At 37.3% G+C, this 26,307-nt stretch overlaps 1 protein-coding gene and 1 long non-coding RNA gene across 6 annotated transcripts; both read left to right on the top strand.

The window, feature by feature from the left end:
- Nucleotides 1-172: 172 nt before the first annotated feature.
- On the top strand, nucleotides 173-17,373 carry LOC103721085 (protein SUPPRESSOR OF FRI 4-like). 4 transcript variants are annotated; one of them, XR_015975763.2, is made up of 8 exons: nucleotides 202-589; nucleotides 3,919-4,016; nucleotides 8,284-8,410; nucleotides 8,562-8,980; nucleotides 15,863-16,020; nucleotides 16,137-16,169; nucleotides 16,249-16,831; nucleotides 16,972-17,373. XR_015975763.2 is itself a non-coding variant. In XM_039124614.2 (7 exons), the coding sequence occupies exons 1-7, from the start codon at nucleotides 399-401 to the stop codon at nucleotides 17,041-17,043; spliced, it is 1,119 nt and encodes a 372-aa protein (XP_038980542.1). In that variant the 5' UTR covers nucleotides 202-398; the 3' UTR covers nucleotides 17,044-17,373. The 4 variants fall into 4 exon arrangements, 2 of the variants coding, with proteins under 2 accessions (XP_038980542.1, XP_038980458.2); XR_005511012.3 differs by having other exon boundaries at nucleotides 173-589; nucleotides 16,137-16,831; XM_039124614.2 differs by lacking the exon at nucleotides 16,249-16,831 and having other exon boundaries at nucleotides 16,137-16,190.
- A 3,937-nt stretch (nucleotides 17,374-21,310) lies between these two features.
- Nucleotides 21,311-25,231, top strand: LOC103700338 (uncharacterized). Of its 2 annotated transcripts, XR_005507106.3 has the most exons (3): nucleotides 23,634-24,197; nucleotides 24,278-24,339; nucleotides 24,826-25,231. It is a non-coding gene; the product is annotated as an uncharacterized LOC103700338 (long non-coding RNA). The 2 variants fall into 2 exon arrangements; XR_016399530.1 differs by lacking the exons at nucleotides 23,634-24,197; nucleotides 24,278-24,339 and adding an exon at nucleotides 21,311-23,622.
- The last annotated feature ends 1,076 nt before the right edge of the window (nucleotides 25,232-26,307 follow it).

The raw sequence follows: 26,307 nt of genomic DNA on the forward strand, positions 1-26,307 counted from the left end.
AAGACTCCTGTACCCGAATCCGAGACGTTTTAATCCTTTGCGGGTTCATCAGGATTTGTATTCGAATCCGCCTAGGAAAAATTCGACCCGGAAATGGCAGCACGTGCGGACAACTACGTGATGAGTTGTCATCTTCTTATTGGTATGTTTCTGTGCGTGGGTGTCTGTCAATATACCAAGACCGCTATAATAAAAACGCTCGCCGCGTCGAGGGCGAGAAACAAAGGTCCGCTCGGCTCTCCTCTCCAGATCGGCTCGAGGAGGCGATATCCAAAACCCTAACCCTAATCGTAACCCTCGCCCTCTCTCCGGCGTCGGGATCGAAGGAAGGAGAAGACGGAGGGGAGAAACCCTAACCCTAATCCTAAAGTTCGATCGTCTTTTGGGGAGGAGAGGGGATGGGGAAGAAGAAGAAGAGGACGTCGAAGGTATGGTGCTACTACTGCGACCGGGAATTTGACGACGAGAAGATCCTGGTGCAGCACCAGAAGGCGAAACACTTCAAGTGCCACGTTTGCCACAAGAAGCTCTCCACCGCCGGGGGGATGTCTATCCACGTTCTCCAGGTCCACAAGGAGACTGTCACGAAGTAAGGAGAAAGAAACCCCCCCTGCATTTTCTCTCGATCTTGTTCTATATCTTCGATTTTTTTTTTTTTTTTTTTGGTTTATTGAGCTATTAGTGGCGGGCTGCCTGGAAATTGATAGGTGATGATCTAAACGGATTGTTGGTGATGTGTGTTTTTCTTGTTGAAAAGTTTCTACTGGGTCAGAAACTAGTGTTTTTCATTGGATTTGGTATTTTTAATGTCCTCAAGCGCATACAAAGTTCCGCAAGAGAAAAAGAAGAACCCAAGCTGGACAACAAGTTTTTGATGTTTCTTTGATTCAAGCTTGATCTTGTAGCTTTTATGGTGATGTTAATTATACCAACCCAATATAGATGAACCAAACTGCCGAGGGTTGCCTCAAATTTTACCCCTATGTTGCAGAACACGGACGGTGCTTCGTTTTGTGCATGTCGTGCTGTGTTGTTTTCCTTCTCCTTGGGGAGGGGGGCTTTCTTGTTGCATCTTTTGATCTTATGCTGAGAGACTTTGTTCTTTTTTTTAATTATCACTTACTTTTCTTTCTGATCATGGATAGAATGTTTTTGCTATTATATTTGTATTGTCATGGATTGGTAAAAAAGTTCTAACATCTCATCAGAATGGTTGATGGAAATAGCAGAGAACTTTCTTCATATTGCATGATAACTACTACTACTTCTTCTTCTTCTTCTTTTTCCTTTTCTTTCTGATGGGGGAGGGGGAGGTGGAGGGGGCCTTTCTTGCTGCATCTTTCGATCTTATGCTGGGACACCTTGCTTTTTTTAATTATCACTTACTTTTCTTACTGATCATGGATAGAATATTTTTTCTATTATATTTGTATTATCATGGATTGGTAAAAGCTTTAAAAAAATTAACATCATAATCAGAATGATTGATGAAAATGGCAGCGAACTTTCTTTCATATTGCATGATAATACGTGAGGCTACAACACTGTTTAACCAGTTAAACTGGCTTTACTATCTGGATAATAATGCTGGGATATAAGCATAGAGTAAAACGTGTGGGATGAGTTTAGTATGCAAGAGTCTGTAACACATGTTTCTATTTGAGGAAGCTTTTTGTCGATATTTAGCAGAGATTTAATAAGTGGTTGTTTTGGATCTCTTGTCAATCAAGGCACAATTGTCAACTTGAAGCATGATCTGCTGGATGGATGGTTCTAATACCAACCTTGATATAGTCCCTTGAAAATAGCACTAGATTTAGGGTTATACTGGGCTATAGTAATTTAAGACCTGAAAATGAAATCAATTCAACCACAAACTGCCGCAACAGAATCCCCAAGGATTAAAAAATCTATGTGGAAAGAGAGAAAAGTGGAGAGGAGTGAGGAAATTTTTGCAGATTTTAGGACAAACAGGAAGAAAGATGAGCCACTATGCTCAAGAGAAGAGAAGAAGACTTCAATCTGTTTGGTCAGCAAACAACTTCTCTTTCATACACCACATTGGACTTAATAAATGGGAAAACCTGCTTAAAACACATCAACTTATTTAGAAAATGCTATTTAGTAGCACCTTCCCTTTGATGTCTTGGAGAAAGAAAGGAGGGGGAAAGACTTTTACGAACACTCAAGAGGAATGGATTGCTCATCTTTGAGTCTCACTACAGAAAATAACAACTAAAAACTGAAATCAAAACTTATTAAATTGAAAACAAGTAACCAACAACCTTGAAGCTCTAAAAATTTGGTCCCATTAATTGCTTCGACTACATATTGGCTCATCCTAGAGCTTGTTTGGGTTGCCAAACATGTCTCAACATTGGATAGTGTTCCAATATTCTATCTTTTCTTAATATCATCCGTTGTTCTAGTCTTGAGTGCTTCAACTTGAGTCATGTTTGACCATCCAAGGATGTTGTAGTGGAATGTGAGCTAAGGACATTGGAACAACAGTAAATATAGGGGTGTAACTGAGCAGAATTTGACCGAGCTAGTATTAGTTCAAGCTCACTCAAGCTAGTTATGAGACAAGGTGCCTAACTTGAGCTTGGTTCATTTATAATCAAGCTAGCTCAGAGTCAGCTTGCTGCCTTGTTAGATTTGCTAGAATAAGCTCAAGGAGCCCAAACTTGTTAACTCACTAGATTGACTGGATGTCGGCTTTAGAAGTCCTATCATCATCAATAGTCATGATGGCCAATTTCCCCCCTAAATATTGTTTTCAACCTCACTTTGGTCATCATTATTGTCTTCAAGGAGAAGAGGGAGTTAAACACCTTTGAGGCTTGAGGCATTGGTATTATGGACGGGCTTTTAGGATTTGAGAGAAGATGGCGAGAGGATAAGGTGAAGAGGATAAGGTGAAGAGAATGGAGTGGTGAGGCACCATAATGAATATAAAAAGTGAATCAAGAGTAAGAACGAAAGGGAAAGGAGAGGCGCCATAACCATCTTGGAAGAGTGGTTCATGAAATTAGGGATTCATGGCACCAGTGAGTTAAAAAAGATTTATTACATTTAAGTTATTAGATCTTGATCTGATGGCTATAATGATTATTGTGGATGCTTATTTAAACAAAAGTTATTATTATTAGTAAATTTTAAAGATAAATTTTGTTTATAACAATGAAAATAAATATTACTTATTTTTATATTTTGTGTTATATTGAGATGCACAAAGAGTGACCTAGCATAGCTTGTGTTTAGCTCAATTATATTTCCAACTAGTGTTCAGCTTGTTTACTAGCATAACAAGCCAAAATCCAGTTGAATTTCGAGCTGAACCTCAGCTATACACAAACAGCTTGTTTGTTTAACAAACCCTAATCACGTGACTTATTCAATGTAGTCATGCTCCAGCAAAATGCGCACCAGAGATTGATGCTTCATTGCTAATCGAAATATAGTCATTTGGTGATGTCAACTAATTTTGATTCTCTTTTTGCTCATTTTCCATATGCATCTGATATTGGAAAGCTAGCATTGAGTGTTACATCATATAGTTGGATCAATTCCAATAAAGTAATTATGGATTTTATGGTATCTCTAAAAGGTTAAGCAACAAAATACACGAAGACATTAGATTGTATTGCAAAAGTTTTTGGTTTAGTTAAAGATCTATGCTTCATCAACTTTTCGTATGTTGTTATGTGGTTCTCTTGTTCCCTAATGTTTTCCATTTGAATTTTGAACCATGAAAACTATGTGATTTTAATGGTTTAAATTTTTTGAGAAAATGTTGAATTTATGATAATGGATTTATTTTTGTGTTAATCATGATTTTGGTTTTATTGTATGAGTTACTTATGTCCTAGTTTCAACTACAGTTGATGCTTCATATTTTAAATTTCCTTTTTCCAGAGTTCCTAATGCTAAACCGGATAGAGAATCAACAGATATTGAGATTTTTGGAATGCAAGGAATTCCTCCTGAAATCTTAGCAGCTCATTATGGGGAAGGTAACGCCTGCTTGCTTGCTTTCTGCTGATAAATAAATATACCAATTGCTTCCTTTTTTAGATGTTGGTGCAAGATTTTTTTTGCCATTTCCTTTGCATAATTTTCTTGCGATCCATAAGCATATGGCTTTGCATTTATTAATCATGGTATCGCAAATCTAATTAACCTTTGCATGAGTGCTTATAATTTGTGTTCTTGTTTTATTTTGTATATACAGATATCATAATTGTCTGTCTAGCTTTCTTAGGCATATCCCCTCTACCCTTGAAGATAGGTATGAGCTGTTATGGGATCCTGACAACGATGTTAAGTTATAGGGTTTTTTGCATGAATACTTTCCTAAATATCGAATTTTGCATGAATACCCTTCCTCCCACAAAATTGATATTTGCATGTATACCCTCATAAAACACTTGTTTTGCTATTCTACCCTTTTTTATCCTTGTTTTTGCACATGTATCCACGCCATCTGACGCCATTAAAAAATTAACGGTTTCAAATTAAAATGACTAAAATATCCTTAATGGATAGATGTGTAAAAAGAAACATTTATAAGGGTATACAAGCAAATAGCAACTTTATAAGAATAGTCATGCAATTTTACATATTTAGGAGGGTATATATGCAAAAAAAAATCTAGTAGATGGAAAGAATTTAAACACATTAATTAATGTAATAACCTTCAAATTCTGTATTTATTAGTTAATATTATAGCCTTCAGAATTTCACATTTATTAATTACTGTTATAGCCGCTAGAGTCATGCATTTATGCTTCTACACAAGTAGGATGAATTAGTACATCATAAGATGACATTGAAATACCTCTTTAAGATGAACACTATCTGGAGTCTGGCGATTGATCTCCGGACTAGCTTCTGCAGCCAAGATATAAATAGAGAGGAGAGATTTAGAAGATCGATCGAGTCCACGACTAGATTCGGGAGAGAAGAGATTTGGAAGTAGCGAGGATTTTTTTTTATCGTCGAATGCTGCTGTTTCAGGGATCATAGGGCATTGCTGGGAAAGTAGGTGTTTGCGAGCCCGATTGCCAGTGGGATTGCGATCGCTACCGCGAGCCCGATTGCCAACGGGATCGCGATCGCTACCGCGAGCCCGATTGCCAACGGGATCGCTATCGCTACCGCGAGCCCGATTGCCAACGGGATCGCGATCGCTACCACGAGCAGGCGGGATCGCGAGCAAGATCGCGATCGCGAGCATGATCGCAATCGCAATAGCGGGGGAAAGAAGGATCACGACCGCGCGGGGGGGAAGGAGGCAATCGCGATAGGATCACGATCGCAATAGGGGGAAGAAGGATCGCGACCATGATAGCCGGGGAAAGAAGGCGATTGCGATCGCGAGCAAATCGCGATGGAGACAAAAAAGTAATTTCAAAATTTTATTTTATTTTTAATTAAAATAAATATGCTTTTCATTAATGGTATTAGAAGAATCGTTATATTAGGGCATTTGTGCAAAAACAGTGTTTTATGCAGGTACAGAAATAAATATAAATTTTAAAAGGATATTCACGCCAATTTGAATTTTTAGAAGGGTATTTATGGAAAAAAACCCTAAGTTATAAAGTTGATGCTTATTTTGTTAAAGTCCTTTATCCGGCAATGTTGGATGACTACTATAAACATTGATGAAAAGAATTCATTGATCTGGTTATTTATTGAGCAAAATTCCTGAAGTTTGTGAGCAACTTCAATTTCCACTGCAAATAAATGTTTGAGATAAAGCTATTTGGTACGAACAATAATCCTTTATAAATTTCTATGAAAACATAAGTTATTTTACATGCTCGAAAGTACTAATTTTTATTGAAATCTGTTGAGTGGCATGCTAGTTAACTTACACTTAAAGCATTCATGGTGCTGCATTCATTATGGTCAATTTTTATTATAGATTCATAAGGGATGGGCATAATAGGTTTAGTCAATTAAGTTCGAACAAGGTTAAGTTTTTGTCAGATTTGAAATGCTCAACATAAATGTAACTTGAATAATAGTTAGTCAAGAAGATGAAAATGTATGTTAGACAAAGTTGTGTTAATTTGAGTCGGATCCAGTTTATAATACAATTAGAATTTTAAAAAATTCTAATTTAAGAATAATTTTAGATGTAATGAGAATTTTATAAGAAAAAAACTCTATTCCCTTATCTGCCTTAGGGGTCATGTTGGTGTCCATGCCAGCTGATGTGTCATGGCATATGAACTATGTTGGTGTATTTTGACCATATTGTGCTAAGTACGGTGTATGGCAGCCCATGCTGTATTTAAGTGGGTTTGAGCAGCAACATGTATGATGCTGACTACTGATTGGAATAGGCCCATGTACTCCCATCACCCAACCTCTCACCCTGGGCCCTTTGCCTCTTTTGCCCCCTCCCAGTCTCCGATGTGCTGCTCCCCGATTCTGGACTTTTTAACAGTCGAATTCATGGCTTGCTAAGGTTCTGGGTTTGGTTGGGATTAGATGGGAGGCATGATGGCTTTTGACAATTGGAAGGTAATGTTGGAGGTGGAGGCGAGGGTGTTACTAGGGAGGAGAGGAACAGTATGGTGGTTGTGAAGGACAAGGATGAAATGCTGTATCAAGGTCTCCCTCTCCCCGCCCTTTCCTTTTCTTCCCTTTCTAGTTGCCTTACTCGTATTGACCGAACTAGGTTTTCAAATCTCATTTGGTCATCCTCAGGTCGGGCTAACAGGCTGTTTTGACCTAAGTGTGTTCATATTCTAAAAGTGATGGAGAGGACCTAGTTTAACAGGCTTATTAAGGCAATGTGGGAGAAATCCGTCTAGCTTTACTGCCATAATTTTAGTCAGATGAAATCCGTCTTTTCATTTGCTTCGAATAAGTTGTCTCTGCTTGAATGCCTGCAGCCTGATTTGTCTATATGTTCATCCACAATTATATTGAGAATGGATCAGTCATGCATGTCAAGTATGGAATTCATGATTTTGTGCTGGATCTATTTTTACGGCCTCTCGACAGAGAGATCCCTTCTTTTCTAAGAGAGAGCAATTTTCTTCCATGATCATTATTGGTTGGTTGAAATTGGACAGCGCTCAAGGTTCATCTCTTCTAATGTTGGAAGTGCCTTATGCAAGTTGATGGAACATTCAAAGAGTTTGCAATAGTGTTGCTTGAATCTCCAAGGTTTCCAATTTGTGGTAGTGTTCAAGTGTTGGGCTTTAAGATGTTATATGCATTCAATTGATTATTTAGGCGGTTCAAGTACCCATGTTATTCTTGATTCTGTCATTCGATTCATTACTTACCGTCTTAATTCTCAAGATACCATACACTTCATGGCAGTGCCTCGGAGAGGTCTAAAAAGTGATGGCTTTCCTCTGGTATGGTTTCATTGAATGCATAAATGATACAACTAAACTATATCTTACGTTGGTGATAGCAAGGTGCTTAAAATGTTTAAATGGTTATTAAATGCTTTCCAATCCTTAAATGCTTACAAAGTTTTTTACGTTAAATAGATCATTAAACTGCTAAGCAGTTGAAAAAGTATATAGAAAGATGAGAAATAATTGAATCACATGCAAGTTGGTTAAATACAATTACTTATCTTATTGGAATTCATTTGTTAACTAATGCATGCATAACATCTTTTTCCTTTTGTGTATATGTGAGTGGATTCCATTTTTGAACAATTGCAGAATTTGCCTTCCTTGAAGAAAGGCGCCTTGTTCCTCAGATATAAATTTAGGCAGATGTATCTATTGTATTTTTCCTTTTTTTATACTAAAACGAGAATTACCTATCCTATTGAGAAGGCTATCGATGTTGCATCCAGTTGAATGTTTTGGACAGCTCAGGAAGCTTTCACCTGTTTTTTGTGAATTTGTCAATCTAGAGGCTATCTGATCTGAGTATAAACTTTAGTCTCATGAGAACAGGTTAAGAAAAGGCTTTGACTGCAACACCTGAAATTTATGAAGTTCCTGTGTCTTTTGTTTAATATTGTGCCCTTGCAATCCAGAGCAGTTCAATGAATTGTGTTCAGAATGTTGTTAAAATATTTATCTTCCAGTTTATTGCATCTGGCTAGCTGTGCAGTATAAGTTAGACATATTCTCTTTACTTAGACATATTCCCTTAATTTGTAAAAAATGTTTTTTTTATCCACATCTATAGTTAATGATTTGCTTATGAAGACCTAATGAGGTATAAAACTTGCTTATATGCCCCCTGCACCCCACTCTGTTTTTCTTGACTTGACCATTTGTTACCATGCAGATGAGGAAACCTCAGCAAAGGTAGCCAAAGTGGAAGTACCATCTAATTTACCTGTCAGTGGTGTGTTACCTGGGCCTTTAGGTGTTGGATTTCCAGCAGCACCAACTTATGGTGCAGTGCCACCAGTGTATGACCTCATTATCTGTTGCTTATTTAAAGAGAGTACTTTCCTTCTATTTTCATGAATGTTTATGGATCAGCCTGCCTTTTTTCCTTCTGTCCTTTTTTTTGTTGATGTTACACATGTTCTTACGTTTCATTTGCATCTTTTTGACTAGTTACAATCCGGCATTGCCGATGCAGCGTCCTAGTTGGCCAGCTCCACCTCGGGCACAGTCTTGGTATCCACCACAGCCACCAATTCCAATTCCTTCTGCACCGACAGTACTGCCACCACAACCCTTGTTTCCTATTCAGAATGTGACTCCTTTGACATCCACTACTGCTCCTGGACTTCAGTCATCATTCCAAGTTGGTCCACCTGGTTTGCCATCTTCCACACCGCCTTCAGTATCCCAACCATTGTTTCCTATCACTAGTACTAGTAGTATACCTGCCCGAAGTTCCCCTTTTCTGGCAAGTACACTGCCTGCAACAATTGCATCAAGCTCTCCCACAGTATACAAGGGTGCAGCTGACATGAATTCTATATCCAACACCCCTGCAACAAGTGGATACCCTGCCCAAAGCAATCAAGGTAAAAAAATACATTATCGTTTTTAATACATGTATATTTCTGCAGAGTCTGGTAATTTTGTTTGATAGTATCTGATTGCACAGTTTACCCTCCCCTAATATCAGATTTATTGAAATGCTTCTGTTACTAATCCTAATGAATATCAGCTTCAAAAAATTGCTGGCAGATTTCTAATAACTAAAAGGTTGTTCATCTCAGTTGGCACTTATTCTTATTGGCAGCATCAGCAGATATTATTAGCCATCGTTATATGTTGAGCGCCATATATAAGATATTTTACTTTTAAAATGATTTTTTTTTCTTTTATTGCTGCCTGCTTGTTATTGTTGTTGTGCTATGGTCACGTGCAAGATCCAATGTCATGATTCATATGCTAATAATATTTTTTGATGATCAAATTTTGTAATTGAGGTTCTTAAATAACATGAGATTCTTAAACATCTTATTGGTGACCGTACAATGAATTGAAAGGTTAGAAATACTAGATATATATTTCTTGATTTTGATGATTTCTTTAACTGATTCTAGGTTTCATTCTGTTTGTCAATGTAAATGTTTTGATCAACTAATCTACCTGACTTGTGAGTGTATCTTGATTAACTATTTTATGCCATCATATATTACTTAGTTTTGTAAAGTTATATGATTTTCCATACAGGATTATGGATGCAATATCTTTTCTAGTATCTTTGCTTTTAAATTTCATATCAGTTTGATAGACTTCTATATAATTGATTTCACAATTGTGAAAAGTGTTATGTATCATGCCTTTGTTAGTTTGAAGTACCTCTTGGCAATTTTGTAAGGAAACACTAGGCATTGAGTCTAATATTTTTGGGGATTTTGTAAGATAATAAAAATCAAGAAGTATCAAGCAAATAATGGGATAAATATATAGCAAACATATTCTTTATTATAAACATACAACTACAAGATAGTAAACATTTATGAAACAATTTTACCTTATTATCATGATATGTTGATGGAAATATACGAAGGTAATCTTTTTGAATATTTACAAATATCCTTATCTTGAAGTAGAATTGTTATAAACATACAACTACAAGATAATAAACATTTTTGAAACAATTTTACCTTATTATCATGATATGTTGATGGAAATATACGAAGGTAATCTTTTGGATATTTACAAATATCCTTCTCTTGAAGTAGAATTGTTAAAGTTGTTATGTTTATACTAATATTTGGCATGTGCAATTCACACTTTTGTTTCGCATTTGATGGACAATCCCTATAATCACACCAATCAAAATTATATGGAGTAGATGTGATAGAAGGTATATCCCTCATTTAATCTTATGTGCTTCTTTTCCTTTTAGTCTTCCATTCTTTTAAGTAAATACAAAGTTATGCGATTCTCATTAAGAGGGTGTATAACTACTATCAAAAGCAAACTCCCAAGCGATGTTTGAAGCTCCACTTGGGAATATGTCCATCTAAATACCATGTGCATTGCACATAACATATTTTAGTATAGTTTAGAGGGGAGGACAGGCCTGCATTTAGCCACTCAAGATTACCTGTGGAGAGTCTTAATAAAAAACAAACATGGAATTTTTATGTGTATTGTTTTCTCACTTAACTATTGATGTTTGTAAGAGCAATTTCACAAAATCTTCAGCTTGAAACAAGTCACCTAAGATCAACCAACCAATTGCATGCAAAAATTTCTTGTAGAAAATCACTTACAAGAATAAGGGGTTTTATCTAACAGCTTTTGTCCGTTCAACATATGTCCGTTCAACATATGTTGATGATGATCTCAGCAACTTCATTTTCGGAGTGAAGGGTCATGGTCTCTAATTCCTTTATTGCGATTAGATTCTTGATTGGATTTGCTTCACCCAGGCAACTGCCTTTTAGGCTTTCTCTGAGACTTAGAACTAAAGAATTTCAAGATAGAACAAAAGAGAGGAGAGAGCTAAATAGAGAACTAGAGGAGAGAGGAGGTTTGATCCCTATAAGCTTACTCCCCTGCTAATTTTATTAGGAGTGAGGAACAATATTTGAGTTGACAGCTGCATTCCATTTCTAATCTAGTTAGGATCAAGAGAAGGGATGTGATTAGGATTGAGATGCACAGCCCTGTAATACACACAAGTGAGGTGCTTCAAATGAGGGCCCAAACAAATCTCATGATCTCTTGTCTAATAAATAGATTCTGTTAGCAGCTATACAGCCCTCCATGGTAGTCCAATGAGTTTGCCTTTGTGTGTCATTGTAGGATTTTGATATAAATGGAACGCAAATTTCATAATAAGCCAAAACAACTTTAGGTGTGCTATAAGGTATGCTATCAATTAACACTTGACCGAACCTGTCCCATCTTTTGAGTCCCTTGAGTTTTCAAAGTGGTACTACAACATTGTCCCCAACTATTATGCGTATCATGTGATGGTTCAACTATTTGCACTTGCATCCCTCCACTATATCCAATTACTTGCAACCGTCTACATGATGAAAATCGGTAAAACTGTCTAGAACAAAACTGATACATTCATTCATTGGGGTTTATGGTTTGTTTAGACTTCAGAAAAACCCCTTCTCCAACAATACATTTTGCTAAAATAATTTATAGAACTGTCTAGGCAAGTCACAAGCTGGATTGTGTTATCTAATAAAAATTCATATTTACCCAAATCAATATTTCTTCTTGGTTGGATAGTGGATTCTTTGTTGGACATCTCGCCTTTTCTTTTATAAAAGATATGTACTCCTAATAGACTGCTAGATATAAATTTTATGTTGATCTATGCGGCCCGACCAGGAAACTGACAATAGCCTATATTGATTCACACGGATCCCTCAAGTCAACAGATACATACATTATCACTTAATGAAAACACAGATTGTGCTGGCAGTGTGATTTTAATCAAATTTATCAGGTCCTCCTATCAATGGATATGTAATGTCTAAATGTTGATATGAAATTTCTACTCAAGCAACTGAGAAAGGTTTTTACCATCTTATAGTCTTCATATGTAATTGATAGTCATATACATGGGTCTCCTATCATCATCCCTAGTTGTGACTTTTTGAAGGAACAGATAGCTAGAAGTTTAGCTTTCACTCAATTATCTAAAAAAACCTATTTTTTTAAAAAATGCCTATATAATTATTATGTATTTATCCACACCAGCCATCTCATTCTACTATAAATAACACCTGAATATGCACGATAAAGAAAAATGATCTGATTTATGCCTTGCAAAGGTTATCTCATACGGCAAGGTGAGGAGGCTGAGACCACTAAGGATCAAGGAAGAAGAGGCTAAGGCCATCACAGATCAATAGATGGGAGGGTCCCTAGTTTTCCACAAATCATCAGGGGGGATAATGTCATCAATGTCAAGTGGAGTAGAGAAGAAGGCAAGAGGTCAAGGCCAGCAAGAAGAGTAGCAAAGTGAAGTCTTTGATGCTGTGAGGCAAGAGCAGTAAACCAGAGTAAGGGACTCGATATAAAGATAGAAAATGGAGTCTAGGGGTTTGGATTTTATCTTTTGTCTGGGTATTTGTGACCTTGGCCATGCATAAAAAATTGATGGATTCATAGGATATCTTGTATAAATTTAATACAATACATATATACATGTATTCATATATACACATGTAGTGTGTGTAATGTTATTTAATAGGTTTGGTCTCTAGGTCAGGCTTGGTTTGTGCAAACAGTTGCCCAACCAGCCTGGAATCTATTGGGTCCTAACTTTTAGGTCCAGCCTGACTTGAAAATTCTGCATCCACAGTCTTGCTTATTCCCATTTTTATCTCTACACAGGCATCTTAGATGGCTTTCTTAGGGCATTATATCCAACATTTCATTGGCCGTCATATCCTAGACAAATGGCATCTTATGTTGGTATGCTTTGTGTTCCTGAAGAAATAGCTTCTGATTCGTTATCTGAGGAACTTCAATTTCTATAGTGCCAAATGTTGGTTGAAGTAAATATATGCAGTTGGATTATAGTACTATTTCATCGAAGCCATTGCTGCTGTTGTGGCTAGAAGAGAAGTATCTGTCTTTAGGGTCAGACAAGTTAATGGTCCTTTGGTTCTGTGTGGTAAAAGATGTCCCAAATGGATTGTTTATCATAGATACTGAAGGATTTTCTTTTCTGCTTGGAGATGTGATCATGGAGCACTAGAAAATGGCATCTTTTATCTACGAAATAAGGGTTTGGTTGGTTGTATGGAGTTTGTTAAAATGTGGAAAAGCAAAAGGAAATGAAAAGGAGAAAAACTTGCAAATTTGGAAAACCTACTTCTGTAAAAAGTTTTCCAAGGAAAAAGGGGAAAAATATCTAGCTAAGTTGGAAACCTACTTCTATATTACTTTAATTTCCCGCCATCTGGACAGGTGAGAAGCTCAATTTTCCCAAAAAGTTAGTTTTCAAAAGTCTTTTCCATGCTCCCAAGCATACCCTTGTAGGATTAGCAATGTGAAATTGGCATATGGTTACCTTGTTTCAAGAATTGGATATAAATTTTATTCTTATGTCATAAATAACTTTATATTGAAGAGCATCGAGAGTACTATTTGGATTTGTATCTTGTAAGTCAAAAATTTTCATGAAAAAGATTTTCGATCATATATGTGTTGACAATGAAAATATATTCTTTTCAATGTAAAAGACATTTCTTGTCTGGAGATGGGAGCATGTAGAAATTGGCATTTTCCATTTGCACTTGATGCTTTATTGAGATGAGCTATAGCGAGATCTTGTGTCCTATCTTTGTAGTCTGCGTATGGGAGGACACTCTTAGTAGTACATAATTCATGATGATGATAGCATGGAATGGATCGCCTTAAAAAGTCTTCTTTGCCAAATTGTGTGGAGTTTGTGACATTTATCTGAAGAACGTATATGCTAGTTAGTGTGATGAACTTGTAATGGTGTAAGAGGCATGATGAACTTGTAAGGAGTAAAATGTTAACATCTTTAATTCTGGGTTGATGAAAAATTTAGTTTTGGCAGTTGCTTTTCTACTATTTGTCGTGGTGATGTAATTGATCTGGATGAATTGGACATGGAGCATTGAGCATTTATAGAGTTGCAAGGGAGCGGTACTCGAGTTGATTGCAGTCATATGAATGAAGAGCGGATACAATGCATTCAAGCCACACTATAAAGCACTCATTGATCTTTAAAACAAGCTCTGAACGGTACTTATGCAGTTGATTCAGAAACCTGATCACTTCTCAATGAAAAATCCCCTCATGATGCCCATGGATGTTTTAGCTTTCAATATCAGGTTGAGAAGGTGGCAAGTGGCAGATTGTATTTAAAAGCAAAGTAGGTATAAGTCAAGTTTCCTCATCAGATGTCTGATGCATTAGTCACTTCTTAGACTCTAAATAATCATCATATCATTTTCTATACCAGTTTGTGATAAAGAAGGGTTCCAATGATTTAACAGCTTTATGCATGAGATACTACACCCTTCTGTCATCAAGACTTGCTCTTTTATCAGGTGATCGTAGGTCATCTTGATGTTATTATGTTACTCTCTGAAGTGAACTCAATCAAACTCCATTGTATCTTTTTGATTTGGTAGGATTTTAACATTGCTGATGAGGTTGTCATAATTGTATGCAGCTTTTTCCTCATGGTGTAGAAATTATGGATGATAGCATAGGCTTAGTCACGAATTCCTTACGTGCTAGGAATTCTCTGAAAATTTTGCTTTTCCAATCTGAAGTTCCCCCTACTTTTATTGAGTATTTTTTATGCTGAAGAAAATCCGTGAAGTGCATTAATTTGCTATGAAGATAATTTCAAATATGCTGTTAATGGAAATTGTGAGCTGAGAAAAATAGTGAACTTTTCATAGATTGAACGGCTGTAGGAATTTAGTTCATGATGGTTTGAACTTTTGTTTGGCCCAAAGGAAAAAAAAATAAACATAAAAATAATCTGTTTGAAATGATATCCATGTTTGATGATAACCATTGTGTGTAATCTTTAATGATTGTAACTGTACCATAGACCCTCAGAGAAAGTATTTTGTGGTTCATCACAGTCCACTTGGTCAAATGGAGGCTTGCATTTCAAATAATTATAGACTGTTTGAAGATGAGGAATTCTTTTATACATAGGATAATAATTGAGATCGAGGAATGGCATGACAGAGTAAGGTGAAGAATTGCTCATGGAATGGTTCTGCTGTTAACTGTTCTCTCTGCATTTTTATTCATGAAGTTCTTTTCTTCGTTAAAATTATGAGTCTATGGTTAAACAGTAAGGCACATGATCTAGGCTTGTGCCTTGACATCGTCATGTTTGCTTTTTCCCAGCTGATGTATTGGGAAATATGCAAACTTTCATTAATATTCTTGAAATGTTTATCTCACATGTCAAATATATTTGATGTAATGAATGCTATGACTGATTCATCGGCATTTATGCAAGTTAGAATCCCTGTTAACTGCATTGTTAATGCTTCCATAGTATATATTCATCAACCCTTCAAATGTTGTGGTTATGTTCCAGAAAGTTTGTAAATTATTTTGATATGTGATATTTTGTCTCACTTTTTACGACCTATGGAAGTCCTTGATCTCTTCTGTACATAAAGGGTGATGCTATGTAGCTTAAGGTTTAAATACTAAGGAACAGGGCTATCCTGATATTTTCATGGAAACGTGGTACTGACATGTGGGATGGTGGATGTGCATTCCTATTCTGACAGTTGGGATGGTGCCTTGTCCCGACACTTGGGACAGTGGGGTGGCTCGCCACCTCACTAGTATTTATAACCCTGAATTATAACTCCTGTGCTCCAGAAATCTTCAGGTATCTGTGAAGCTAGATTACATCCTTACTGATGTGGCTAATTATGCTTTGTCTTCCCTTGCTCTAGGTGGTGCGCCCTACACAGTTTCACATATGTACGCTTCTGGGCCTAACACAGGTGGGCCCTCGATTGGCCCTCCGCCTGTGATATCTAATAAAGGCCCTGCCACCCAACCAGCTACTAACGAAGTATACTTGGTTTGGGATGATGAGGCAATGTCCATGGTTAGCTTTTTCACTTATATTAGTTTCTGGTTGACTTTTGTTTTTATTCCTATCATTCAAGGCTATAATATTATGTATTACTTTATGATTGTTTCTAATATATGCACGCTGTCCAGGAGGAAAGGAGAATGTCTCTGCCAAAGTATCAGGTGCATGATGAAACTAGCCAGGTAAGTTATAAATGTCATTTGTTTATTCGTTCTGATGGATGTGCAAAATGGTTTGCAGTTGCAATTGGATGGATAGACAATTTATTATTGCTTTCCGAGGTTTTCTTTGGTACTACTATAAGGTACTTCTGTGATTTGTTTATGCCAATCTAGGTACTACAATGAAATGATTAGAGCATTTAGTCTGTAAAATAAGTAGTAAGTAGTAAAGCCCTTTGCAATTTATGAATATTGGCCAAATGGTCTTTCCATATTGTTGTTTAAACGTGTGGTTGATGGGAAATTTGTTTGATCTTTTATTCCCATCCTCTGCTTTGCTTGCAAACTGCCATTGTTGAGGTATCAAGGTCCAGTAGGTATTTTATGTTATTTTTGCTTCTAGTTAGTGTTACAAATCTGACAAGCTTGTGCTGCAAATGACTCGGGCCTTCACAACCTATCAACGGCCATGCGAAAATGTGTATGTATTGTGCTTTAATTGAAGTTTTTATTATTTATTTTGGTATTCATTCTCCCTATTGCTTCTTAACAAGCGTGGGGGTTTGGGTGGTACAAGAATATATGCCGGCAAGCTTTTGTCAATTCATAGCATATCTTGTTATCTGTTTTTGATCACGGTGTGCGACGAAAGTTTTGTACAGGTCAGCTTTCATTCTGCCAGCAAATTTGCTACCTCTTGCATTAGTTAGATAATGAGCTTGAAAAAATCATTCTAATCTGTTGAATAGGCACTGATCACAGTACCTATCTAATTGCTTTGTTGGTGCTACTGATTTTACAGATGAACTCTATTGATGCAGCCATAGACAGAAGGATATCTGAAAGCAGACTTGCTGGTCGTATGGCATTCTAGTGGTCATTCTGAAGCTGGATGTCAGCCAGATCCCATCAAAGCATTCCGTTCTAGATAAAATCCCTTGAAAATTTTTAACTCTTGGGAGGCACTGGTCATCAGATAGCCAGGTGTTTTCTTTTTGAAAGTGGAAGGCTGCCATCTTGTTGAGTTTATTCAATCCGTATATGTGTGGAGAGTTCTACAATGATTCTTTCTTTTTAATTAGCTAGGAGTAGAGGTTCTCACCATTATGAGAAACTAACTATTGTTGTTTTCTGTTAGGGATCCTTCTTCATGTATGGTATTGACACTAATTTGAATTTCATATGCTATACACACATTCGAATATTTTTGTTGATGTCCCTTAGTATGAGCAAATAAGCCTCATGCCCTGTTCTGATTGAGTAAAGCTTATAAAACTGTTATATCGGTACTTGTAACCTCCAGTCTTTGCATACTTCTATTGAGGTCTGTTAGATGCTTGCACTCGATATTGGTGCATAAAACAACACTCCCTTCTATATAAATTTTGTGCTCAACGATTTCTTTATATATCTTTTGTCTGAGCACTGCTATGAGGGACTACTCTTCTTTGTAATGTGGTTGCCTGATATGATTCCTGAATCCTGATACACGAATCTTTTATGTGCTGTCTAGTCAGTCCATCAGTCCCTACGGCTAGATGGAGGAAGATAAGCAGAATGCAAGGAATTCAGATTGAAACCGAACCCTGGAGTTAATTGGATTCTCCTCTGGCAACAAAGGCCTCCACTTTCATGATTCCCACCAACTGATTGATAGGGTGGAGGGCCGGTTACAAGCATGGAAATAGAAGAAGGAATTACCTTCAGCAGGTAGAAGTAATCCAGTGAAGCTCCTTGAGAAGCTTGAAAGTATGCTTAAGAATTTTCTTAGGGGTGGCGGTTCTACACCAGTGAAGAAATATGCATTTGGTTTCTTCGGATCATCTCTGTCAACCTCAGATCAAGTGGAGGTCTAGTCATTCAGCTCCATGTCATCTTTAATGGTAAAAGCAGCAGGAAACCTTGTCTTGCATCCAAAATCTCCTTGGTCAAGGATGGTAAACAAGAGATATTGCTTTGATGGTTGGATTTGTTATACGCCTACTTGGTCTGCTTCTAAGATCAGGCGTCAGGTTTCTCATATATGGTGCCGAGTTCGTGCTGGTGACCTGGGGAAGCAACAACCGGAGCTCCAATACCAAGAAGTAGACTTTGTGGGCATTGCAGCAGGTATTGGCATCTCCTTGCAGTAGAATTTGTGGGCAATCCCTCCCTCCCTTCAAAGTTTCTTGATGGTTAACAGCTAAATTAATCTTGTATCCGATTCTATACACTCGGAAGCCTTTAACTCTCCGAGCTCTTCATCCTCTGGGTCCATTTTTGGTCTCCTGGCATGCCCCCACTGAGGGAACGGTGAAGGTTGATTTTTATGTATGGGTCGTTCGAGGAACATGGTAAAGCTGGTGTTGGTTAATGTCATCAGAGATTTCTCAGGGCTTGGTACAGTTTGGGAAGGTGTAGACTGTAGAAATAGCTTGTCTGCGGTTAAGGGCCAGTTCTATACCTCCATTTGGCTCGAGGGGGATCCCGGCCAATGCGGTCATAAAGATTGGATCACTGCAGCCATTGGCCTGAACCATTCTTCTTCTCTGATGCTCCATGATTACTCAAGTTTTGTCTTCATCTCTGCGAAGCTTTTATGCATCTCATGTTTGCATGAAGCCAATCAAGTAGGTGAATGGTGAGGTGGGTGTGCTGCTAAAAATGATTCCTACTGAGTACTGACTGCTGTTTAATGATTTCCCTTCTCATTTGAATACTTTCGCCCAGGCAGATGCTTTGGGTGGCCAGTTTGTTAGGTCGTGGCCGAGCTCCTAACCCCTTCAATGTATCAAAAAAAAAAAAAAAAAAGGAAAAAGAGTTTCGTGGATAGACTATCAACCTAAGAAGCGATGGTCTCATGTTAACAAAGAATATTTTCTCATTGGAGCCAGTTTGAGCAATGACCCAAGTCACGGAATGCAACATGGCCATGGTACCTGCCCAACAAAAAATCCTCTAGTGCGTACATCAGAAAATATCCTATAAGACAAATTTTCTATTTTGCCATATTTTCTTTGTCTTAAAGAGAACTCAAAAGTCAAATCGAAATAGGATTCCTCCTACTAATAGGGTCTGTTAGTTCTATAACTTAAAAAAAAAAAAACAAAGAAGCAAAAATAATCACGTGCGTGAAAAGGGTCGTCCACCCACATTCTCTTTTCTTCCTCTGAGGCCTCTCATTTCGAAGTTTTTTTCTCCTCCTGTGAATCTACTTCTTTGTGAAGACGTCAAAAATATAGTATTCACATATGGTCAAGTGATATACACCTAGCAAAATAATCATTTAGCGACTCAATACACACTTCTAGATCAATTGATACATAGTTTCCAAAATATAGTATTTACAAATACAAGTACATGACCAAGTTATACAGACCTGACAAAACTGTTATCCAGCATTCCAAACATACTTTCAGCATTCCAAAACTGTTATATAGTTTAGAGAATATGATGTTTACTAGTACAGACTTTATGGCTAGATGATATACACTCGTCGGCTTCCAAATACATACTATAAGCTTACAGCGACCTAATGCACACTTTTAGATAAATTGATATATAGTTTTCAGAATACCGTATTTACCAGTATATAGTATATGGCCAGACGATACATACCTAGTGTAATAAAGGAAAGGCACCCTCATTGGGCGCTCCCCCTTATTATGGCTTGGCAGTAACGCCTGGCTTACATGTCGTTTTGCCTTTGGGCAAAAAGGCCAAAAATGGCCATTGATAGCCGGATTTAATCCGGCCATCAGTTATGGTTTTGGGGGCCTATATAAGGCCCCCCTCCTCCCTAGTTTTAACTGCACCAAATCATTAAAAAAAAAATTCTATTGTGTTCTCTTTTGTTGGAAAATTCAGGCTGTGGAATTTAGAACGTTACTCTTGTTGTGCGTTCTTCACCGAGTTAGAAATTATGGAGGCTCAAATATTGGAATACTTGAAACAACCTCTGGAGTATCAAATTTTCGCGATTGTGAGGTATACAAATTTTTGATGTGTTATTCATTTGTATATATAGTCTTTAATATTGGTATCACAGCTATTTGGGTTGTTTTCGTGTTCTTTGGGTATTGAGATATTTACACGAAAATTTTTCTCTAATGATTCCATGTTTACACTATTGCAATTGATTTTTTTTTTCTAATCTTTGCTGCCGGATTTGCAAGGCATTTTTTTTGTTAAAAAAAAGGCGGCTGAAGAAAAAAAATCAGTTGTAATTCTTTGGTTGCTTAGTTCTTTGCTCGTGGAAAACTGGATTGGACGCTATATGTATGGCACTTTTATGTTATCACAACATTTCAGAAGGCCTTGTTTGTGCAAGGAAAGCCCAACCCTTCGTGAAAACTCTTTTCTGATCTGTCTGCTGAACGTGTTTCCGACTTACACAACCGGAAGAGAAAGCAGGAGTTTTGATAAAAAAAAAAGGATTTTGTCTGGTTTGGGCTGCTAGGAACCCTACTCGGTTCTTTCTTTTTTTTTTTTGTCAAAGCCCATTTCTGTTTAGTTAAACCATAGCCCAGAATATTCTTTTAAAGAAGCCCAGCCGAATTTTTCTCTTTACAATGCAAAATTGGAAATGTTGGCATGAGGAGGCGTGAGGGCTCGAACCCCAACCCTTGCACAAAAGATTTTAGCCTGGCAGCCATTAGGCTGCTAGGCAAATGTTTTAACATTGAATAGTTTTCAATTGTATTAAATGCTCTAATAATATCCATTTTTAAATGGCATATGCAACTTATATGGATTTTAACTCATTCAATTTACTGCCAAATTTGAGTGACTACCATTGGGTTGACCATTAATGCATTTTATAACCTGTCTTTTATTTATATAACCATATGTGGTAAGAAAAATGCATAGACGTTTATTTGGCTCTTATTAGTTATTGAGAGCCTTAATCATTAGGCTATTATAGATAAATTGTATGAGCAAGCAATATTTATTTATTTAAATATTGTTAAATTATTAGCATTTATATTTGGTAAAATGCTTAATTTATGCGCATTTAGATTTGAATTGATGATTAATTCCTTTATTGTATTTAAATTGATTAATTTCTTTAAATGCTTGGAATTGTTTATGGGCTTTTGTTTTATGCGCATGTATATTATTAAGAAATTGTTGGGCTTGTTTATATTGCACAATATTCTTGTATGTGATTATATTTGATGTTAATGCTTTGGTATTATTTTTGAATAAATGCTTAGAAATATGTTATTGCACTCAATTTTTGGCTATAAATGTTTTTTTTCACATGTTGGCTTAGAGTGCATAGAAACGGATATTGGCATAGAACGAAAGCCGGTCTGATCGCCCTAGTAAAAATTGTTGCTCTCAGTGACTGGTCCAAAAGGCTATTTTTATGGCCCTAATAAGAATTGTTGCTGTTAGTGACCGGCCCAAAAGGTTACTAAGATCTAGGACTAAGTTTGTCACTAACAACGATAGTTTTTACTATGGCCATAAAAATAGTCTTTTGGGCTAGTCACTGAGAGCAACAGTTCTTATTAGGGCCATTAATAGCAATTATGGAAAATCAATCAACAGAATCCATGGTTTCCGTGATTGTGAACAGCTTGGAAGATCCTTATTAGGGCTGTTAATGGCAGATCCTTAAGGTGCTATCCATTTTAGAAAGTGAGAGTATGGTATGATGGAGTTGAAGAATTATTTTTCCTCCAATACATAATTTGCTCAAAAACTAGGTTAAAGAACTAATGACTAGATATTGTGGCATTGGAGATGATTAGGAAGCTTAGCGAATTTTCGATCTAGCGACATGTCACAAGTTATTTTTAATTTTTGACTTAGATTGACGTGGCAAATTCCTAGAATGTGTGTATGATATTTCTGTATGGCGCAATTTTGTAGTGAGATGGCATCAAAGTGCATTATTGCTAATTTGAATAAGGGGGAGGAACTGAACGAGGATAATTATGACATATGACATCACAAGATCCAATATATCTTGGATGAACAAGAGGTCTTGGAGACCTTGACACATTCGCTGGTTAAGCCTCCGAAAGAAGATACCGAACAACACAAGAGAGATTTTGATGCCTATGAAAATTGGCTCAAAAAGGATCGTTATGTGCGCTTTACTATTTTAAGCAGCATGGTCAAGATCTTATTGGTAGTTTTAATAAGACTTGGTTTCCATTTTGTTTTTGAGAATAATAGTGTTTTATTTTATTTGAGAACAAGTTATTATAGATGTAGTTTTATTTCTGATGCTTTTATGATATTGGATTTGAATTTTTCTGAAGTTGATAATTTAGTTATTTATTTGACTTCATCTGATAATGTTGATTCACTTATATGGCATGCTAGGCTTGGCCATATTGGGCAAGATAGGATGATTAGGTTAGTTAGAGAAGGCCTTATAGGCAATCTCGCTAAGGTCTTCTTGCTTACATGTGAATATTATTTAATTGGAAAGTCTAAGAGAAAACCATTTGGAAAAGCCACTCGGGCATCATTTCCGTTGCAACTAGTCCACTCTAATATTTGTGGTCCAATGAGCGTGAGGACAAGACATAGTGGTGTCTACTTCATTACATTTATAGATAATTTCTCATGATTTGGTTTTATCTATTTCATCTCCCATAAGTCTGAAGCTTTGGATTGTTTTAGACAGTATATCAGTATGGTTGAGAATCAATTAGACAAGAGTATTAAAACTCTTAGAACCGATCATGGTCGTGAATATCTATCTGAGCAATTTAAAAGACTCTGTGATGAGAAAGAAATTAAGAGGCAATTGACGATGCCAAGCACACCGCAACAGAATAGTGTGGCAGAAAGGAGGAATCACTACAGAAAAAATAGGTTTTACCGACGCTTTTTTGCCGACGCTTTTCATAAGCGTCGGCAATTTTTGGTCTAGCGTCAAACTTTGACGACGCTTGTAAAAAGCGTCGGCCAAAGACGACGCTAATAAGCGTCGGTGTAGTCGCCAGCCTAAGACGACGCTAAAAAGCGTCGTCAGAAGCCAACATTTCCCCACCATCCTAAATCCCAACAAGCCCTCTCTCTCTCTTTCCGTTTTCCCGGCCACCGCCCTCCACCCTCAACCCATTCCAGAGATCGAAGAGAAAACGGAACCCATTCGTACCGCTGCTCCTCCTTCCCTCCTTCCCCCTTTCCCCCTTTCCCTTCCTCCCCGGAGACGCCCATGGCGGTAAAATCGCCGCTCTCCTCCGCTTCTTTGCTTCAAATTCACCGCCACTCCGTCCCCCGATCCCTACGCTCCCGATCTCTTCTCTCTCCGAGGTCTTTGAAACTCGGGATCTCGAGCGATGCGCCGAGGCCTCTTGCTGTCCGCGCTTGCGCCGCTAGCTCGAGCTCCGACGGGGCTGCTTCGAACGGCTCGGTGGAGATGGCGGACGGAGCTGCTGCGTTGTCGATCTCGTCTTCTTCTGCTTCCTCCGCCATCGATTTTCTCATGCTGTGTCATCGCCTCAAGGTTGAGAACCGATCGATCAGTTTCTTTGCGGAATGATTTTTTAATTTTGTCGCTTTGTGGATCCAGAAGTTTATTTTTAGATTGCTTATGTTAGTGGTTATTTCTTTTGTGGTTTGCGTTTGGTTGCAAAATTAGACTCATTTGGGGACTATTCCGGTTAGAAATGGATTTGCAAGCTGATCTTATTGGTATTTTGATCGATTGGATTCAAGCAGATTAGACGTGTTAGAGGTTCCTTGCAAGGGCTTAAATTTGACATTCGAAAGGAGGAACCTCTTGGGCGGTTTTGGTCTTGATTACTTTCAAATGCTCAAGGTTTGAATTAGGAAACATCACAAAAGAAGAGACAATTCGGCAAACTAATGATGTGCATTTTAAAATGATAAGAATAGAGGACAATCTGTTTGCCAATATTCAACATTTAAGGGAAAAAAATGCTTTGTAGAAATAATGATGAACCATGTCCGTGATAAACAATAATTAAACCGAGATGGTTCGTATTTGGTCTTTCATTCGTATTAAACGGAACCCTCAACCTTTCTTCTTGGTTGGGGAAACTTGGCCTGCATGTACTGGTAGGTTGTCTTTGTTTAATAGCTTTGAAAGAATGCGACTGATTGATTACTAACTCTATATTTTTGATCCATCATTCCAGTTTCAATAGTATCAGCAGGGAATTTTTCTTCTCAGCAACGCTTGGCTTGTTTATATGGCTAGGTTTCTTTCTCTACTCCTAACCTCATTATGCTTTCATGGTATCTATTAACACATTTTTAGTTCATTATCCCCAAACTCAATTTAGTGTATCGCGCATGACCATTAGTTATGTTGTTTTAAGTCTTGCTGATTCATGAAAACAGAGATTTGGTGAAATGTTGCTTTGGTGTAGCTTTTCTCTGAAGGCTGCTTAACCTTCACTTCAAAATTTGAACGATTGAGAGGAGTATGTCAACTTGTAGCATCCCTTGAATAGAATGCTGTGACACCCCTTCTTGTTGGTTTTCCACCCTGAAACATCACTGACAAATGTGATCGATAATTAACAAAACTGGGTCCGTGCTGCTGTGATATGTATTACTCTTGTTAGAACTTGGAAGCGCTTTGATCGCAGGACAACTGATTATGGCTAAAACATCATGTAATTCTTTTCTATTATTGGTTGTGCTGTGCATTATTTGATTTGAGTCTACCATTTTCAATCAGGAATGGCTCTCTGGAGGGATACGGTAGCCTACGGTTACAATTCGCCAATGACTGCCTTAAAGGAATTAGTATTTGGACCATGATACAGGTACTGCCCATGGCGTATTACTGCAACATTACATGGATTATTGTTTGTAGGCCATTATTTTTGCCAGATTGTGGTCCAGTACTTCAGGTTGACATTGGGAACATGCTATTCCATTCTGGCCTTATAGTTGCTTTGTGGAAAGCTGCATGGAGCCAAAGATGTTGGAGACCCTATGTCGAGTGAGTTTGCTTCTGTGGCAGTTATTTACCAATGTAACTGGTTGCCTTCAGCATGAATATTGTGAACAACTGATATAAAATTTTGTAATATAGTAATTTAATAATTTGCTATGACTTTATGAATGGTTATTTTCGAACAGTGCACTCTTCATGGAGCTGGTATTGTCCCTGGTTGGTTTTGTTTTTTGTACGTATTATGATTTTTTTGACCATCTATTAGCCATTCTAGTGGTTATTGTTGAATTTGATTTCTATTTGGAGAGCTCATCAACAAGCCGAAGAACCCTCATTGCCAATCCTGTAGTTTCTGATTTGTATGCGGTGTCACACCTCTTGGGTAAGGTGGATATGCTGATACTTTCACTGCATAGCTTTTGAGGCTTTCTTTGTGAGTGATGATGAGCAAGAATTTCTTTGGTTCGCGGCAAGAATTTTTTCTTATTGGAATATTTTTTCTGCGAAGATGATTCTTAGGAATATGATGTCTGAGAAAATGGTTTTGACATGTTTGGTTGATCATGAGAAAGTGACACATTGTATAGTAGCTTATGTTTGGTTGAGCATCTACTTTTCTAGGAATGTTGTAGTTTAAGCTCATGCAGGTAGGACAAAATTCCCCTGGTCTTGGACAGGGTTTCAATGGAAAGGAAAGGAAAATATTATAAAGGGGGTACGTTATGTTTGCTGAACAAATTGCTATGTATTAGACAAAGGGTTGTATCCTTTGGTGGTCTTGGATAAACACAAAAGCATATTTTATAAGCTTTTCAACAAAGTAGATTTTGAGGGACGGAATATAGAATATTTAGTAAGGCTGTTCTGACATATGTTGAATAAGAGAAATAGAGAGAATATATATATGTTTTAATTTCTTCTTCGGTTTAAATTTCATAAACAATTTATTTTGAAGTTTTGTGATTTAGTAATAATTTGGATTGCAGGTTTACTGGTTCAGCTTGGGCAACCTTTCTTCGATAATTTACATTCGTATTTTTTTTAAAAAAAAATAGCAATCCCGACGCTTTAAAGCGTCGGCCAAAATACATTTGCCGACGCTTTAAAGCGTCGGCGAAAACGAAAACTGGATTTGGCTTTATCGACGCTTTAAAGCGTCGGTAAAGCTGTTTTTGCCGACGCTTTAAAGCGTCGGCGAAAACGCAAAACTGGATGGGCTTTATCGATGCTTTAAAGCGTCGGTAAAGCCGTTTTTGCCGA

The sequence above is a fragment of the Phoenix dactylifera genome, chromosome 2 (assembly GCF_051530095.1).
Source record: "Phoenix dactylifera cultivar Ajwa chromosome 2, Ajwa_hap1_PhDact_Kaust_v1.1, whole genome shotgun sequence".
In the NCBI taxonomy this organism is placed as follows: Eukaryota; Viridiplantae; Streptophyta; class Magnoliopsida; order Arecales; family Arecaceae; genus Phoenix; species Phoenix dactylifera.